We start from the raw sequence: 16,968 nt of genomic DNA, 5'->3' as shown, positions 1-16,968 counted from the left end.
GCCCACGCCAGCAGCTGACTCATGTTTTTATTAAAGAAGGCCTGTGCCGAACTGACTCTGTGTATTCCCTCTGGACTCCTGCCCTGGTCGGGCCGGCACTGCCCCCCCTGACCTCACAGCCCCCAGCCAGGCTTTGGGACCACCAATGCATGCCCACAATGCTCCTGGGGGAGCATCCTCTGGGAGGCCTCGGAGTGCTGGGTTGGTTGTTTTTGGAAAGGGGAATAAAGGATAACGTGTGACCTTAGGGATGCTGGGGACGTGGGGGTGGTGGTGGCTGGACAGGGTTCATTTGGGTGCTTAGGGGCAAGGAGCTGTGCTGCTCTGTGCCCCAGGAAGGAGCCCGGTCGCCCTGGCATCTCCCTGTCGTACCTATCAGCTCCCACCTCTGCCTTGGCCATCCCATCCCCTCAGCACCGTTGTGCTGAATGCCTGTGGTGTGCATGGTGATGTATCTGCATGGGTCCCTCCACGCACTTTGGTGAGCTCAAATCAATTTTCTGGCAATCTCTCGGTGGACACAACTATAGTTTGTCCGCGCTGGGATTTGTAGCAATTTGTTTTGCCTTTATGACAAAGTATAGACACCTTCTGGGTGGAAACTGCCTTCTGAACCACCCGTTCTTGTTTCTGCCTTGGGGATGTGCTTTATTCTGGTCCAAGTATAAAAACACTGTGCAAATGCAGCGTCTCTCACGAGCGAGTTTTGCTGAGAAGATGCCCTTCTGTCTCCTCTTTTCTCTTCCAAGAATGAAAAGCCCTTCCTGTAAAGACAGCGCTGCTGAGATCTGAGGTTGGATTGTTTGCAAGGCACCATCCCCGCCCATCCTGCTGGGCCAATGCGGCACAATGGGCACAGCTAATGATTGCCCAGCCTGGGAGATTGCTGCTCATCTCCACTTATCTCAGCGCCCACTCTTCGCCAATGAACAACCAAATGGAAGTGTTTTCTTTGGAGATCTCTTCCACTGGGCAGAGGGCAAGGAGATCCTGGCTGGTGGCACCTCGGTTGTTGGCATTCAATGGGGATCTGTCTTCAATTCTTGGCATTCAATGGGGATCCATGTTCTGGTGGGGCTCAGAGCCAACGCTGGCACTTTGCCGTGCAGGAGAGCCCAAGAGATGGCTCATATGGGCACGTGGCTCTCTGTGAGGCTCTTCTCAAGGGATAAGGACGTGCCGGGTGGGTCCCTCCATGGGAGCATTTGTTCTGCTGGGAATAGCTCAGCAAAGCCATTTCCCAACAACCCCATTCTCGGAACAGAAGAGGGAAAAACCTGATGGTGCAATCCTGTTGGGTCCCTTGCGCTGGGGATGGGCTCCGGGCACGGTGCAACACAACAGGTCGCACAGATCCCCCTTCTCCTGCCTGCAGATGGATGACCCCATGAACAACGCGGGCACTCAGTGTTGCCGGGAATCAGCCAGGGTTGAAGAGCGATGCTTTGGGATGCTGCGAGCACACAGCGCTGCACGTCCCCAGCCAGCAGCCGGGGCTGGCGCTGGGTTTGGGGTCACAGCAGCTCCTGGGAAAGGCCAACCCAAAGGAAGCCCCAACGCCAGAGGGACTCGCGCCTGTGCGTGTGTGGGCGGAGGGGAGCGGCTCGCTGACCCCTGCCTCTTCTCCCTGCTTTGCTCACCTCTATTTTGGGCTCCTGCACCTCCGTTCATGGCACTTGCGGGACTTACTGGTTCCGCCGGGGCTGGGACAGCTGCAGGGGAGGCTGCCAGAGTTGCTCTCTGCGGGGGTTCGCAGACTGCAGCAAGGCCAAATAAGCAGTGTTAGTGCTAATGAGGGAGAGGAATGATCCGGGGCGTTTGCACTGCTCTGGCATCACCAGGATCACAGCATCTTTGTGACCTCCATCACGGATTGAGATGGAAACACAAGAAAAAAAGCATGGAAGGGCCACTTGAGCCAGGTCATCTGGCAGAGTCAACAAGGAGTCCCCTGTGCCCACAGGTGGGAGGCAGGTAGGCAAGAAGCAGCAGATGATAGAATCATGGAATCGTTTGAGTTGGAAGGAACCTCCAGTGCCATCTGGTCCAACTGCCCTGCAACGAGCAGGGACACCCACAGCTCCTTCAGTGCTCCAAGTCCCATCCCAGTGTCAGGCTGCACGGGCTGTGGGCATCCCTTCTCATTGCAGGGGAGTCAGACCAGATAGACTTTAAAAGCCCCTTCCAACTCAAACGATTCTATGATTCTACGACTCACTTTGATGTAGTGGAGATGCAGCGCTGTGTTCCTACAGCCACTATCTGTCACCTCCCTGCGGTTCAGGCACTGTGAGGAGGCGGTGGCAGAGGATGCTGCCCCACTGCTTCCCCTCCTCGCAGCCTTTCTGCCCCCATCCCACGCACTTTCCTCACCCCCACGGTGTATTAAATGTGCAGCACAGAGCTCTGGAGGCAGCAGCAGGCTGGGGGGTGAATACTAATAGTGGTGAGTGCACTCGCTCCAGACTTTCCCACACATCTGCAGCCACTTAACGTGGGAATCGTTAACCCTCTGCTGACAGCCTGAACCAGGAGGAAGGAGTGAGGTTCCTCCACCTCCCACCACTGCTGGGATACCATGTTGCCTCCTCAGGCAGCTCCCCATCCTGCTGAAACCACAGTGGAGATCCCAAACAAGCCAGGTGCAATGCTGGGCTTGGCTTCCTGTGGGGAACGCCTCCCCCCTGGAGCAGAGGTCGTACTCTGCCCTGCAGAGCTCCATTCCTGACAGCCTGGCCCTGGGAACCTCCCTTTCTGGCCCTCCTGCTTCCAGGAGATGGCATCACTCGATCATGGATAGCAGTGCTGAGCCCTGGGGAAATCCTGGCTGCTCCTCTTCCCCCTGCGTCATTTTGGTTTCCTCTGGGAATCTCAGGTGGGGAGGGCTGGAAGGAGCTCCCCCAGCTGGGGGGGTGCTGAGGGTCCTGGGTGGGTGCAGAGGGTCCATATGGGGCTCTGCAGCCCCTGACCTGCTCTCCTGTGGGACCCCGGTGTGGGTGATGTTCCACCAAGCTGAGCACCAAAAGTCCCCCGTGTTGGGGACAGTGGTCACAGGGTCTCTGCAGGACCACCCTCCACTCCCAGCCATGAAAGGCCCTTCCGTGGCACAAGCTTTTCCAGCCACAGTCCCCTCTGGCAATACATAGGCCAAAGAGGAGGAAAAGAGGGAAGTTATCACTGGTGGATCTTTATGGCCCAATTATCGTCCCCTGTCCACCCTGGAGCTGGTGGCACGCTGCTAGAAGGCACCTGGCCGTGCTGCTCCGTGCTGAGCCCTTCACCTGCTGCAGGAGGGTGCAGGTAGAGTGCTCATGGACCCATGGAGCCCTGCACCCCCAGCCCAGCCATGGCTGGGACATGCCCAGTAGCAGCAGGGAAGCTCTTGTGTGTTGCATGCACTGAGCTCCTACAACACAGCAGCTTTGCTGGCTTTGTTACCATTTTCCTTTTAACCCCATGAATCTGAAAAGCAATCCCACCTTCAAACCTCTTCACGGATTCATAGCTACAATTGCAAAAAATGGTGAAAGTCTGCTGTTTTATCCTCTTCTCTCAATTGCATCTTAAATCCTCTCCCTTCCCTTCCCTTCCCTTCCCTTCCCTTCCCTTCCCTTCCCTTCCCTTCCCTTCCCTTCCCTTCCCTTCCCTTCCCTTCCCTTCCCTTCCCTTCCCTTCCCTTCCCTTCCCTTCCCTTCCCTTCCCTTCCCTTCCCTTCCCTTCCCTTCCCTTCCCTTCCCTTCCCCACACACTGTGACTGCAGAAGGGACCAGCGATGTGCTGCAATGGCACAGAGGTGATCTCAGTCCCTCATCCCCTCCAGAGCACAGGTGTGCCTGGCCTGCCTGGTGATGAGTGGATGGCCTCTGCTTGGGGACAGACGTGATTTTGGGGCATACATCCACAAAATCATAGAATATCCCAATGGAATGGACCCATAAGGATAATTGTGTCCAGCTCTGTCTGTCCATCCTGCTCTCTGTGGCTGGGCTGAACTTGGCTATGGGGCTCGAGGGATGAGTTTGCCCCCAGATGCTATAAATGGAGGGGGACCCAGAGTGACCTCTTCCCACCAATCCCATTTCCAAAACTGGCAGATGCATTGCTGGGGTTCGGTGTCCCCATCAAAAGTGCTGGGGCAATTCCATTGGGCAGTTCATGGGTGATTCAGTCCTTCAGCCAGGATTTGATGTGAGCTCTCACCCCAAGCTGCCCTTCTCCTGGCGCACAAATGGCTTTAGGGACAGGGTGACCTCCTTTGGGGCATCTTCAAACACAAAGCCAGCTGTGCCACACTGTCCCCAAAACCAGCTGCCACAAAGGGACCGTGGCCGGTGGCATGGGGACAGCCCGTGCTGGTGACCACAGAGGGAACACGGGGCGGTGGGAGGTTCGGATTGCCCCGCACGGCCGGGGTTCCTGCACTTTGAAATGCAACCCTGCCTTTCAATGCAAATGCTGCGAGAGGTTGGGCCCAATAAAAGCCTGTGGGCAGGGAGGTGCCTGGCCCCGGGACACAGCTCCCCAAGGCGCCCAGGTGAGCGCGGTGAAGGAGGGGCGGCCGCTGCGTGACACCCGGCCGCTTCGGCACGGAGCGGCGCAGCGCGGTGCATCGGCACAGCATGAGCACAGAGCCAGGTGGAGAAGATGTATGTAGGCTATCTTTTGGATAAGGACACCAACATGTATCCCAGTCCCGTCCGGCATCCCAGCCTCAACCTCAACCCCCAGAACTACGTGCCGGGGCCACCCCAGTACTCGGACTTCGCCAGCTACCACCATGTGCCAGGGATTAACAACGACCCGCACCATGGGCAGCCCGCAGCTGCCTGGGGCTCACCCTACACCCCTGCCAAGGAGGACTGGCACTCATACGGCACCGCTGCCGCCTCCGCCGCCACCAACCCGGGGCAGTTTGGATTTAGCCCCCCGGATTTTAACCCCATGCAGCCCCATGCGGGCTCTGGACTCCTGCCTCCAGCCATCAGCAGCTCGGTGCCACAGCTGTCCCCTAATGCACAGAGGCGCACCCCGTACGAATGGATGAGGCGCAGTATTCCCAGCACCAGCAGCAGCGGTAAGGAAACCCCCAGCCCTACACCTGGGCTCCTTCCTCCACCTGGGAGCCCTCAGCTTGGAGTCCTGCAGGGCCGGATCCTGCTCTGGGACCTACCCCAATGGGGAGAGCTGTGGGGCTGGCGAGGTGGCATGGATTGAGGATGGGCATGGAGAGCATTGGTGTGCGGGTGACCCCGTTCTGCTGGCAGTCAGAATGAGAGCTTTGCTCTGTGTATGGGAAGTCCTTGTCATGGCCAGTCCAGGGTAGTCCAGGCTCATTGCCATGGTGGTGGGGTGCTCCTGTTGGAGCAGTGCTGTGCTGTGTGTGCAGGGTGCTGCAAGCAGTGCATGTGCACAGCACTCACTGTACAGAATCAGTGAGTGCATACGGGCAGTACTGCGTGCTCAGGGTGCATGCAAGGTGCGGTGTGTCGGGGACGGTGCCACATGCAGGGTGTGTTTGGGTGCTCTGGGTGTTGCATGGCACACAGCGTATGCACAGCTCCTGTGTCTGGCACTGGGCAGCCATACTGTTCCCGTGCCCTATCTCCTGTCCCCATGTCCCATCCCCTGTTCCTCTGCCTTATCCCCCGTCCCCTGTCCCTGTATCCTGTCCCCGACCCCGGGGTCTTGTCCCTGCTGAACTCCTGACCCCGGCGGGGTGGGTGGGTGGAAGTGTCCGTGCCCCGCAGCCCTCCGCCCGTGGACGCCCCACTGCCCACTTCAAAGGCGGTGGGCAGTCCCCCCTTGGGGCCAGCCCAAATTGACACGGGCTTCGCTTTGTCATGGAGATGCCGCCGGCTCCTTTGGCATTGAGGTGAGGTTGGGGAGGGCCTTTGCCCTTTCATGTTCCCCTCCAGGGTTTCCAGCCCGACCGCCGTCCTCTCCGTCTCCCCCTTGTGCGGGGCTCCCTGTTTGAAAATGGTGTAAAATGCCTCATTTGTTGGCTTGCTTCTGGTTTCCTGGCATCGCTGCGTTGGGTTTTCCCCATGCATGGCGCTGGGGATGTGACAGCCAAGAGCTGCACGGAAACTGAGTGGTGCTGAAGGGTCTGGGCACGGCGATGCGCTGCGGTGCCCACATCCTCGCTGTCCTACCCCCTGCTCCTCTGCCCCATCCCCAGGCCCCATGCTCTGGAAATTGCATGGAAATTGCTGTGAGACTGTGCTGGATGCTGGGGTTGGGGTCATCCCGGTGGGAGCGGGGGTTGCGGTGGGGCTGAGCATCCCAGGAGGTGGAAAGCAGCGAGCTCTGCTCTGCAAGAAGGAGGGAGAGGCAGGGTGGTATTTCCTGGTCCATTTTAAGCACTGAATATAACTCTTTAGGAAAATTGCCCCCCCTCTCCTCATACGCGTTGAATGGGAGCCCACAGCTTCTGTGGGATTTGTAGGTCCAAACGGTTCGGTTTCTTCTGGGAAAGGTGGGAGGGAAAATGAAGGAGGGGGGGAAACCATAAGAACACCTCTGGATGAAGGGAGTGAGACATAGCGAGGGCAGGAAGGTTCCCCTGCCTGAGTCACACAGCAATGGAGTGATTGAATTCTGGAAAAATCAGCCGTTGCGCAGTTTGTATCTCTTAGATTGAACGCACACAAAGGGACAAATGAGCCAGCTGTTGTCCCCTGCACGTGGAGGCAGAGAGGGCTGGCAGGAGCAAAACCCCCTTGGTTATATGGGACGCCTCTCTACAAACCCCCCCAGCCCTGAGGTTTCTGCCCATGGGACCGTGCAGCTGAATTCAAACCCACGGCGCCTGCCCAGCCTGCCTTTACATAAACCAGGAGGTGGGTTTGACACAGATAAGGGTGAAATGTTTTATTGGAATCAATAAACTGTACATTAATCAGGCTGGATGGGTTATACCCCTCTCCACGCTGTGGGAGTAGGAAATGAATGCGCGGGCTATAAATACGGAGAGCTCCATTGCGAGCGCTGTAAATCATCCGAGGGCTGTAAATTAAGGTTCCCTCTGTCTTCCCTTGTATAAACAGCCATCGGCCGCGGCGTGAAGGCGCTCGGAAGGAGCCTTGCCATGCTCAGAGGCAATGCAAGGCAGGGACGGAGCGTGCCGGGGGGTTCTGCCGGCGTGATGGAGAGCTGGGAGAAATCGATGAGAAATCTCCCAGTGACTCAGTGCGGAGTCAGACCTCATGGGGCGATGAGCTGATATAGCTGCTGCTAAGAACGTGCGTGCCTCACCCAGCAGAGCCAGCCACGGCACAGGGCAAAGCTCAGCCCAGGTAACGGATGCTCAAGTGCCCTAAATTGGGAAACAGGAGGAACAAGATGTCCCCGTGCCTCCTTTCTTCCCGAGCATCAGCCCTTTTTCTGCTCATAAAATCTTCACGAGCACAGTGTCAGACCCTCACGCTTCCTCCTTACTCGTAATTATTTGCAAACTTCCTTGTGAATGGCACCCCTGCTCTATAAAAAGCTCAGGAAGGCGCTGGAAACGGCAGCGCGCTGAACTTTGAAGTTCACCCCCCCCCCCCCCCCCCCCCCCCCTCCCTCCCGCTCGTTAGCTATGTAAATGACGTGTGCAGCCTCCAGGTCACTAATGGACCCGGCTGCAGAGCTCTGTATCGCAAGGGAAAGTGTGCCCGGACATCCCTGGGGAGGTGAATGTGCATAGGGCAGTGCAGGGTGAGCAGCCGTGGTGGGAGCATCCCAGGGTGTGGATGCCTCAAACACGGGCAGAAGGCAATGTACTGAGCGTGCAGCTCTCCGCTCTGTTTCAGCTCTGTTTTCACTCTTTCTGGCTCAGTTTTCCAGCTCTGCTTGTTCAGCCCTAGGAAAGCTGCAGGAAACGTGAAATCCCCGTGAATGAGACACCAGGCCAGGGGAGGTTCGAGATGGGCGATGGGGGCGGCTGGAGGACCTGGTCCTGTTTTAGGGACACTGCTGCTCCCCGAGAAACCCTCTGCTCCCCTGGGTCACCTGGAGTGCTGCATGCCGCCGGGGGCCCTACTGGTCCTGTCCCCTTGAATTATTAACCCACAGCCTCCTGCTCCTGGCCTCTGCTGGGGTTTGCTGAGCGCTTAGCCTGCTGGCCAAGGTACAGGTGGTTCGAACTTCCTTAGGATTGACTTTCCTTGAACAAAAAGGGCTTCCCTGCGGGTACCTACGTGATGGGCTCTGCTGGTTAATACCCTGGGATTAGCTGAGGGACACTTAATGCTCTGGCCAATGGGCGGTGCTTCCTGCAGGAGACCCCTTCAAGGACGCCCACCTCAGTGCTGTTAGCTTTGCGATTCTCCTGGATAATGGGATGGCTCCTTCCCCTGCACTGAGCCCCATAGGGCTGTGAAGGGGCAGGGAATCCCAGTGCCCACCTGGGACCCCCGCTGTGCCACCGGCTTACTGTGGAACGGGGTGGCAGCTCTGTGCCGTGGGTCTGGCTGTGGATCCACTCCACGCGGGCGATGCTCCGTGCTTGCAGCCCACACGTCCCTGCATTGCGGTCTTTGACCCAGCGCTGGAGCCCGGCTGGCGGCACTTGGCGAGGTGCTCATAAAACCAAGGAGCAGCCCCAGGAACGCACCGGTTGCCAAAATAAAGGCTTGAATCACTGCTCTGCTGAGAAACGCTCGTCCCAACACCCAACCTGGGGCTGCTGCTCCTTGGCCGGGGAGTGGGTCTGGGCCGGGGATGCTGAACAGAGCCAGACTGCCCCAGTGTGAGGTCTGCGGACCCGGCTCTTCCCTGCCTGCTCTGTTCCTTCTCAATCACTGCAGCCCTGGGTGCTGCTGTCCTGGTCCATGCTTCTCGGATTTGCACCCCAGAAGAGCAGAGTTTGATCCTCTGCGTGCGGAAGACTATAAAACCACTGGGAGCTGTGGTGCGGTTTTGTAACTGAAACATTCCCAGTGTGTGACATATCAAAGCCAAATGAGGTTTTATTGCCAGTGGGGTGGCACTGCTGCTTCCTCTGAGATCTTTGGCACCAGGAAGATCTCCCTGGCTTGGTTTGGTGTTGGCTGACAGCCCTGCGAGGAGCTGCCCTGGGGGCTGCAGGGCTGCCTGGGGGTGGTGGCCACTGTGAGCCCTTCCTGCAGCCCAGCATCTCAGCAGTGCCCATTTGTGCCACCTGGAGCAGGAGCTAGGGCAACCTGGGCAGGGCCACGGGGTGGGGGCTCAGCCAGCATCCCCTCCCTCTGCAGTGCGAGCAGAGGAGGGGCTGGGGTAGATCCTCTCACATGGCTTTGGAAACCCAGCAGTTGTCTAAATCCAAGGGAAAAGATCTTGGCAGGATCTCATGGAGGTGGGATGCCTTCTGGTCGACAACAATAAGGGGGTCCATGTGGCTGCAGTCCTCCATGCTACGTTGATTGCCCCATCCATCACACCACGCTTCCTGAGGTGGATGGGAAAGAGCTGAAAATATTGCATGGGAAGGGGAAGTGAAAGCCCTCTGGTTCCCAGCAGGCAGGGGGAGCGGTGGGGCTTAGACTCCAACAGAGGGGTGAGCATAATGGAGATAGATCTTGGGGTGTTCAGAGTGTGCGTAGGGTGCTCAGGCTTTGGGGCTGCTATTTCCAGATGGTTTGGGAACAGTAACGTGTTCTGGGCTGTCTGAGCTGAGTATCAGCACGGTGTGGCTGTGGTCCCCTCTGCTCAGCAGAGGGAGCATTGACCTCTCTGTGCAGGCACAGCTGGAGCACATCTGGCTGCCAGATGATGGTGACCCAGCTAGGAGGGTCCTGAGTGCTGGGAACAGACCCCAGCCCTTGTCCCAGGGCTGCACCGTGCAGCATCGCTCTGCTGGCTGCAAAAGCAGTGGGAGCTGTGAGGGTGGAGAGGGAGTTGAGCTGCCCGTGGCTCTGACCCCGGGACTCCACTCTGATTTGGTGTTGCTTCTGTGCCTCAGTTTCCCCACCCATAGCATTGCCCAGGCTACCTTGGGCATAGGGGGACAAGGGGGGGAGATAGGGGGAAAGTTTTCATAGAGAATTTTCCTGGGAAGAAACGGCAAATAGGACTCTCATCCACAGTGTGTTCCATGCACTGCTCCCAGGCTGCTCGGGGCAACCCAGTCTTTCTGTGCCGGTCATGCAAAGAGCTGCTGGGCAGCAGGGCGTGCAGAGCCTCGGCTCCATCCCCACCAGCACCTCCCATGCTAAATGCCCTGCACAGTGCCTGGCACCCGTGTTGCCATGTGCCCGTGTCCCTGGGCCTGGGGGCCTCTGCAGCTGGCAGCGGCACGGCTCTCATCTCTCCAGCTCCACGGCCCCACTTGCTGTGCTCTGATCTGATCGGAGCCCTGATGGCTGCGGTGCTGCTCAGAATGGAGCCAGGGCTTGCAGCCACTGTAATTTTGAGCTGCTTTGACCTGTGAAATGGAGACCTTTGGGGAACAGCGTAGGATTATACTCTTGCCTGGTTTGATCCTAGCATTTGCTACAGCTGCCCTGCATCAGCCTCAAAACTCTACTGCCCATCTCTTTTAGGGGGTCTGTGTCTTGTTGAAAGCCATCCTTTAGACAGGTTAGGGCTGGAGAGGGTGAATTACAGCCCCATAACAGCCTCCATCATCCCACGGTGCCTTCCTATGCCTGTTTGTGACAGTAGCCCTGTGGGTGCAGAGCTGGAGACAGAGCGCACAGAGCTGGGCTTGGGTTTTCCCTTCTTCTGCCTCTGTTCTGGAGGGAGGGAAGCAATAATGCTGTGTCACTCAGGCTGCATGACCTCAACGTGGACACCTCAGAGATGCTGTAGTACTGTGGTCAAGGGCAGGGAACTCCTGTCTCCCTATCCTTGTCCCCATCCCCATCCCCAGGGCTGCCATGTGGAACAGATCAGGGCGGGGGGTCTCCCTTAACGTGTTTGCGAGTGTGTGTGCACGCATACTCAGGAGTGTGTCCTTTGGGGCCTGTGCAGCACATTGAAGCTATTCCCTTATCTAATCATGGCTCAGGTGAGTGCTATTAGGGTTATACATTAACAGCAGTAACGATGCCCTCTCCCCAAGCTTTGGGCCCTGCCTTGATCCCAACGCTGGAATCCTTCCTTCTGGCCCCATGGATGGCTCAGTTTGGCTGCTTGAGATGTTCCTTTTGTCTTTGGAGGACAAGAAGGAGGAAGTTTGAACATGTGCTGGGGCTGGAAGGTGCTGGCAGCAGGGGGACCCTTGTCCCATTCATGCTCCCACCCATGGACCCTCCAACAGCCGTGGGCCGTGCCAGAGAGCTGGCACAGCCCCAACCCCAGACTGCCCCATCCCACTGCTCCTCGAGATCCCTGCAGGCATTGGGGTCTTCCCCACAGGTCCCCACGAGGAGCCATGACGGCTCATCCCAAATTTCCTCTTTCCTTTCCCAGAGCCATAAAAGGGCCACCGAGGGCGAGCGAAGTGTAACCCAGCATTGATATTCAAGGTGGCCGCATTATTCATTGTCAATAGCATTTCTTGCAAGTCCCTTTCTTCTCCCTGTGAATCTCTCACAATGCATTCCTGAATTCAGCAAACATCACTGAAAACTGCCGTTAGCCAAGGCGAGGAAATCTCCATCTCTGGGTTGGCAGCGGGCAGAGCCTTTGCTCCCTGATATTTGCAATGGGCACCCAGGGCTGCACCGGGGTTCGCCAAGGACGAGCAACAAGGAGAGAACAACAAAGCACGGGCGGTGATGGATCTATTTACGGCTGCAGCAGGAAATAATAATTCCTGCTAAAATTCCTGGCAGATGCAGTACCCACAGACCGCCTTGTTTCCTTACTCTTTAATTTTTTTTTAACATTAGCTGTCAGTTCCATTGCGTTCCAGCTGTTTTTTCTTCCACCACGCAGTGGCATTTAAATTGCAATATCGCAAATAAGATCACTTTTCAGTCATTATCTCTTCAGAAAGGGTATTGCTTCCAAATGAAAAGGGAAAGAAAAGGGATTCACGTGTGAAAGAAGATATCTTGAGCCCTGGTTCTGGAGGATGCAGTTTTCAGCCCTATCTGTGGTGCAGCCTTGCTGTCCCCCCACCTCATCACATCATGGTATATGCACTGTGCTGGGGGCACGGGCAGGGCTGGACCACTGCTACCCGGTGCTGTTGCACACTGTGTTTTTCTAATAGGAATCAGTGCTCTCGGCACCATGTGTTGGCTATCTTCTTGCTCAGGTGAAATGTGGGGCTCAATGGAGCTCTGACCATAGTTGAGGAGACCCAAGGGCAGATTCAGGCTGGTTATGGCCTGAAGCATTGCTGGCTATTGAGTCCATCACTGGGAATGTTTGTGCTTAATGTGGGCTCTCCCTGTCGTAGCTTTAATGGCTACACCATTCTTTTGTGAACACAGCGTGGAGACTATGAAAACCTCTCTTGGCAGAAAAATGCTGTCACTCCTGGGTTTTCCCTCTATTCCTGTCCTGATCTGTGTGCCTTCAATTGATGGCACTGTGGGTTTGGGCTCTGTGGCACAAAGCTGGGCTTCCTGCAGCCCTCTGGGCTGGACTTGTCCAGGCAGCGTGTCCTCCACCTGGGCTGCAGCTCTGCTCCTCCTGAGGTGATGATCATGGCACATGGGATGTGGAGACCACTATCTTGTGTTGTTACTGAGTGCCTTCTTCCCTTCCTACCACGAACGGCCCTATCCCCTGCTGCTCTCCAGCATGGAAAAACACCCTGTTGCTACCCAGGATGGGTATCAAACCCCACAGGGGCCAAGGACTCATATCCTCTGGTCCCATGTTCCTCCAGAGCTCTCTGTGTGCTCGTGCAGCTCCTCCATGCCATCAGCGATGCTCCTGTCCCCCAGCCCTCTTGTCTCACCCTCACTCTGCTCTCTCTGCCAGGCAAGACGAGGACAAAGGACAAGTACCGGGTGGTGTACACGGACCACCAACGCCTGGAGCTGGAGAAGGAATTTCACTACAGCCGCTACATCACCATCCGCCGTAAGGCCGAGCTGGCTGCTGCCCTGGGGCTCACTGAACGGCAGGTGAGTGCTGGGGATGGATTTGAGAGAGGGCAGTGCCCTTCCCATTCTGCTTCCAGCCCCCATGGTGCCCCTCGGGTGCTCTTCCTTGTCCACATCCCCTTCTCTGCATGGCGATCTGTGTCTTCCCACAGGTGAAAATCTGGTTTCAGAACCGGAGGGCGAAAGAGAGGAAGGTGAATAAAAAGAAGCTGCAGCAGCAGAGCCAGCCCACCAGCACCACCACGCCAACCCCCCCAGCCGTGGGCACGCCAGGGCCCATGGGGACCCTCTGCAGTGGCAGTGCCCCAAGCCTTGTCTCCTCATCTCCGCTCACCATCAAGGAGGAGTTCATGCCTTAGCCCCCTCCACCAGCCATAGACACTGAGAGATAAGCACTACACGGCAGAGCTTGTTGCTGAGCGCCCAAAGACACCACGTCCTCTGGGGCATGGTGGCTCTGTTGCCTTCCCAAGAGGCTGATGAGCTCTGTCCTACACAAAGCCCATACGTTAGGTAGTGCTGTTCTCCTGTAGGAAACGTGCGCTGGTCTCCGGTATTGGTAGCCCAAAACCAGTGGGATGAGTCTTTAAGTGGTGCTGGAGGACCCTTTCTGTGGCACATCAGAATGAGCCGGTGGGATGCTTCCTGCACGGTCTTCCTGGTGATCCAGCTGCCTGCTGCTTTGGAGCAGCTTTAGTGAGGCTGAACTAGGGGAAAGTCTTGGCTGGACTCGAGGCAGAATAAATCTCAGCTGAGATTGTCTGCAGGATCTGCCACACCTGGAGCGAGTTGGACAACAGGAGCTGGGTAGGACCCTCAGCAGTGGGGCTGGAGGGGGAAAGGGGGCTCCTTAAACTGAGACAATGACAGTGAGTGTCCCCCATGTCCCCCAGCCACCATCCCCAGCTCCATCCCTGCAGCAACTCAGGGCCATCGCGAGACCTGCAGACATCTGTCCCACAGATGGACCACCCTGCGGAGGTTTTGAGACCACCTTCCAGCATGGAGGAACAAGAACAAGGTTTGCAGTTAGGACACTGGACAGCTCTAGGTTGCCCAGAGGGGCCGCTCACCTACCCATGGCACTGCAGAACCTGCACAGCTCCGTGCTGCACCAAGGCACTGCCAGCTGCCGGGACCATCATGGTGATGGGACATGTCCTGGCACAAGATGATGGATAGCTGGCTTCCATAGAGAGGGATGGGTGGATTTGTGCTGTTTTCTCTGAAACACAAAAGGCTCTGGGTTTTGCCCACTTTGTACTCCTCCATGTGCTGCACCATTGGTAACCAATGGCTTTTTTTTCCTGCTGGAAATCCACAGTTAAAATTCCCCTTAATCCTGCTGACTCCTGGGATCTCTACTGGCCCAGCTACCTTACAGCCCAGTTTTGGATGCCCCAAAGGGCGTGCTGGGACACAGGAGGGTTTGAGGCTCCTGCTTGGGTCTGTGGCTTCCCAAGACCAAGGTGAGGGTGCAGAGGCTCTGATGGTTCTCTCCTAGCACCATCATGCTGAGCCCCAGCAGGAACAAGAAGTGGAGGTGTCCCTGTTGCCTGCAGAGCCCCTCACCCATTCCCAGCCCATTCTGGCCCAGAACTCACAGTGTTAGGGGTTTAATACTGGGATTTAAGCTCCTTGACACCCACTGCACCTACAGCCCCTTAATAGGGTCTGCATCCCCCACCATGGGGACCAGTGACACCTCCCTGGGGCCACCACTGCTACTTTGCAGCAAAGGCAGACACCGGTGTTGGCTTGGGACTTCAGCTCAGGGCTTGTGTACAGAAGGCAGAACGTTTTATTTTCTAGGCTTTGGTCAAAATAAAAGTGAGCAGGAGCCCTGTGAGCTGTGGGTTTGTTGCTGCCTCTCCCCATGTGCCCACATCAATATCTTCAAGCGTGATCAGACCAGTGCCACCAGGGAGGGCATGGACAGATATCCGGACGCAGCAGCCTGGCCCCACAGCCTGGTTGCAGTGTGCTGTGTGCCCATCTCCTGAGGGCAGCATGGCTGCAGTGTGGCATGAGGCAGCCACGTCCTGTCCCTTGGGTACAGTGGGAATGGCCAAGGGACGGATGGTTTCCCAGGGGCAAGTGGGGAAAGGGTGAGGCTGGGCCTTGCTGGTGCTGGAGGCCAAAGAACAAGGCCAGCTGCCCACCGACGTGGCTGCCACTGATTGGTGCCTGCTGGCCTCTAATCTCATTTTATGGCTGTCGATGGGCTGAATATCCTCCTTGTCCAAGAAGAGCAAACAGAGAATGAGGATGTGAGATAGGGCTTGGGACAGCTGGCATCAGTGCCTGGTCGTGACGGAGCGGGCACAGGTGGGCCCCACTGCCCGTGCTGTCCTCTCCCTCATCTTATCACTGCCTATCTCCATCCCAGCCACATCAGATTTGGGGCTGCCATCAAATCCCTGCCCAAAACAGCTCCTCCAGCCTCAAAACACACAGGGATGTGCAGGTGGGGCAGGTGGATGTGGTGCAGGGTAAAGTCCTCCTGGGTAGAGGAGATAGAGGAGCAAAGGAGGGATGGGGCAGAGAGAGGGGCAGAGCAATGGGTTTTTTTCTGTGACCTTACAGGAATGGCTGTGCCCAGCATTGCACCCTGCTGAGCCCCGCACATGGCACAACAGGGCATCGGTGGCTAAAACAGGCTGGAGAGGCAATGGGAACGGAGCTGGTGCCATAAGGGGAAAGGTACTGGGGTGGATGGGTCTCCTGCCCAAAGAGCAGTGTGCCGTTGGGCACTTTGGTGCCTGCGGGAAGCTGAGGGCCACACAGAGGGAAGATGCTCTGCCACCACCCTGGAGAAGCTCCCGGTGCCGTTGACAGCATGAAATTCCAACCGATACCCTAATCAGGCGCCTGCCTGTTTGCACAGTGGGGTAAAAGTCCAGCGAGCTGTGGGCTGTGCCCTTGGGTTGCTGCAGCCTGTGTGTGCACAGGGAGCAGGCGCTGGCGGGAAGAGGCCATAAATGCACCCACACACCCAGCACCCCTTCCCCCAACACACACACACCCCTCAGCCCCGCTGACGAAATGCATCTGCTGTGTCCCCACTCCCATGTCCTCCCCTGACTCTCTGCCATCATTCTGGCAGGGCTGTGTCCCCGCTGGCTTTGGCATCCACACTTCCTGGGTGTGCCATATCCATATTTGCATCCCCGGCAGGCGACAGTCACTCATTTGTAGCACCTATGGCACCTACCCCTTGAGTTGCATAGCCCCATATTGCACCATGACCATATGGGGACACTGGGTGGCACGGACAGGGGATCCTGGGGGCTGTCCCCTTCAAGCCCCTGTGCTTTCTGCCCATTACTTCCCCCGTGCTCACACCGCCTGCTTGCACCCTCCTTGGAGAAATCTTGAAATAATCATCAAAATAAGGCCATGCACAACAGGTGGCCGACAGCATGGCAGCCTCCGGCATGGCACAATTCCCAGCAGTGACGAACCGGAGCGCTGTGACTGTTTCTGCCTTCCCTGTGTCCCATGGAGCAGAGCTGGGCACGGCCCCATCCTGCTGTTGGGTAACTCCCTTCTTGCCCCAGTGGAGGGCTGGGCTGTTTGTGTAGGGCTCGGTCCGTGCTGGTGACACAGGGCTGGGGCTGTACCACGCTGCCAGCAGCTTCCCACCATGAGACTCTTCTCTCTAGGTGGATCCCAAGGGAAAAAACGAAAGGCAAACAAAGCATCCCTGCCCCAGTGGGAGGGGTGAGGCTGGGACAGTGTGCCATGCCATATCAGGCAGCTCGGCACAGCATTCTCCATACATCCCAGGAGAGGGAGAAGCAATGGATCACCCAGAGGGAAGTAAAAGCCTGGAGGCTTCCCAAAAGCTATGTAAAAAAAAGAGACGTTTGTTGGATGATGTATTTTACTCCTTCCTCCTTTCCCACTGGGAAATCCAGGTAAATGTTAGCTCTGAAAGACCCACTGTGCAAACTCGGAGGCACTTCATCTGGGCTGGGTTTTGCAGCAATGTATTTTCATG

General features: G+C 57.0%; 1 protein-coding gene across 1 annotated transcript; it reads left to right on the top strand.

Moving 5' to 3' along the window:
* Positions 1–4,502: 4,502 nt before the first annotated feature.
* CDX1 (caudal type homeobox 1) lies at positions 4,503–14,814 on the top strand. Its single transcript, NM_204676.3, has 3 exons — positions 4,503–5,074; positions 12,841–12,986; positions 13,118–14,814. The coding sequence occupies exons 1-3, from the start codon at positions 4,645–4,647 to the stop codon at positions 13,322–13,324; spliced, it is 783 nt and encodes a 260-aa protein (NP_990007.2). The 5' UTR covers positions 4,503–4,644; the 3' UTR covers positions 13,325–14,814.
* The last annotated feature ends 2,154 nt before the right edge of the window (positions 14,815–16,968 follow it).

Source organism: Gallus gallus, chromosome 13 (assembly GCF_016699485.2).
Source record: "Gallus gallus isolate bGalGal1 chromosome 13, bGalGal1.mat.broiler.GRCg7b, whole genome shotgun sequence".
In the NCBI taxonomy this organism is placed as follows: domain Eukaryota; kingdom Metazoa; phylum Chordata; class Aves; order Galliformes; family Phasianidae; genus Gallus; species Gallus gallus.
This window is presented reverse-complemented; position numbering and strand designations above follow the sequence as displayed.

Bases quoted from the DNA above. Each gene is read 5' to 3' on its own strand.
- CDX1 (NM_204676.3), top strand. From the start codon at position 4,645: ATGTATGTAGGCTATCTTTTGGATAAGGACACCAACATGTATCCCAGT. The intron at 5,075-12,840 runs GTAAGGAAACCC...TCTCTCTGCCAG, and splicing joins TCCCAGCACCAGCAGCAGCG to GCAAGACGAGGACAAAGGAC. The intron at 12,987-13,117 runs GTGAGTGCTGGG...GTCTTCCCACAG, and splicing joins TGGGGCTCACTGAACGGCAG to GTGAAAATCTGGTTTCAGAA.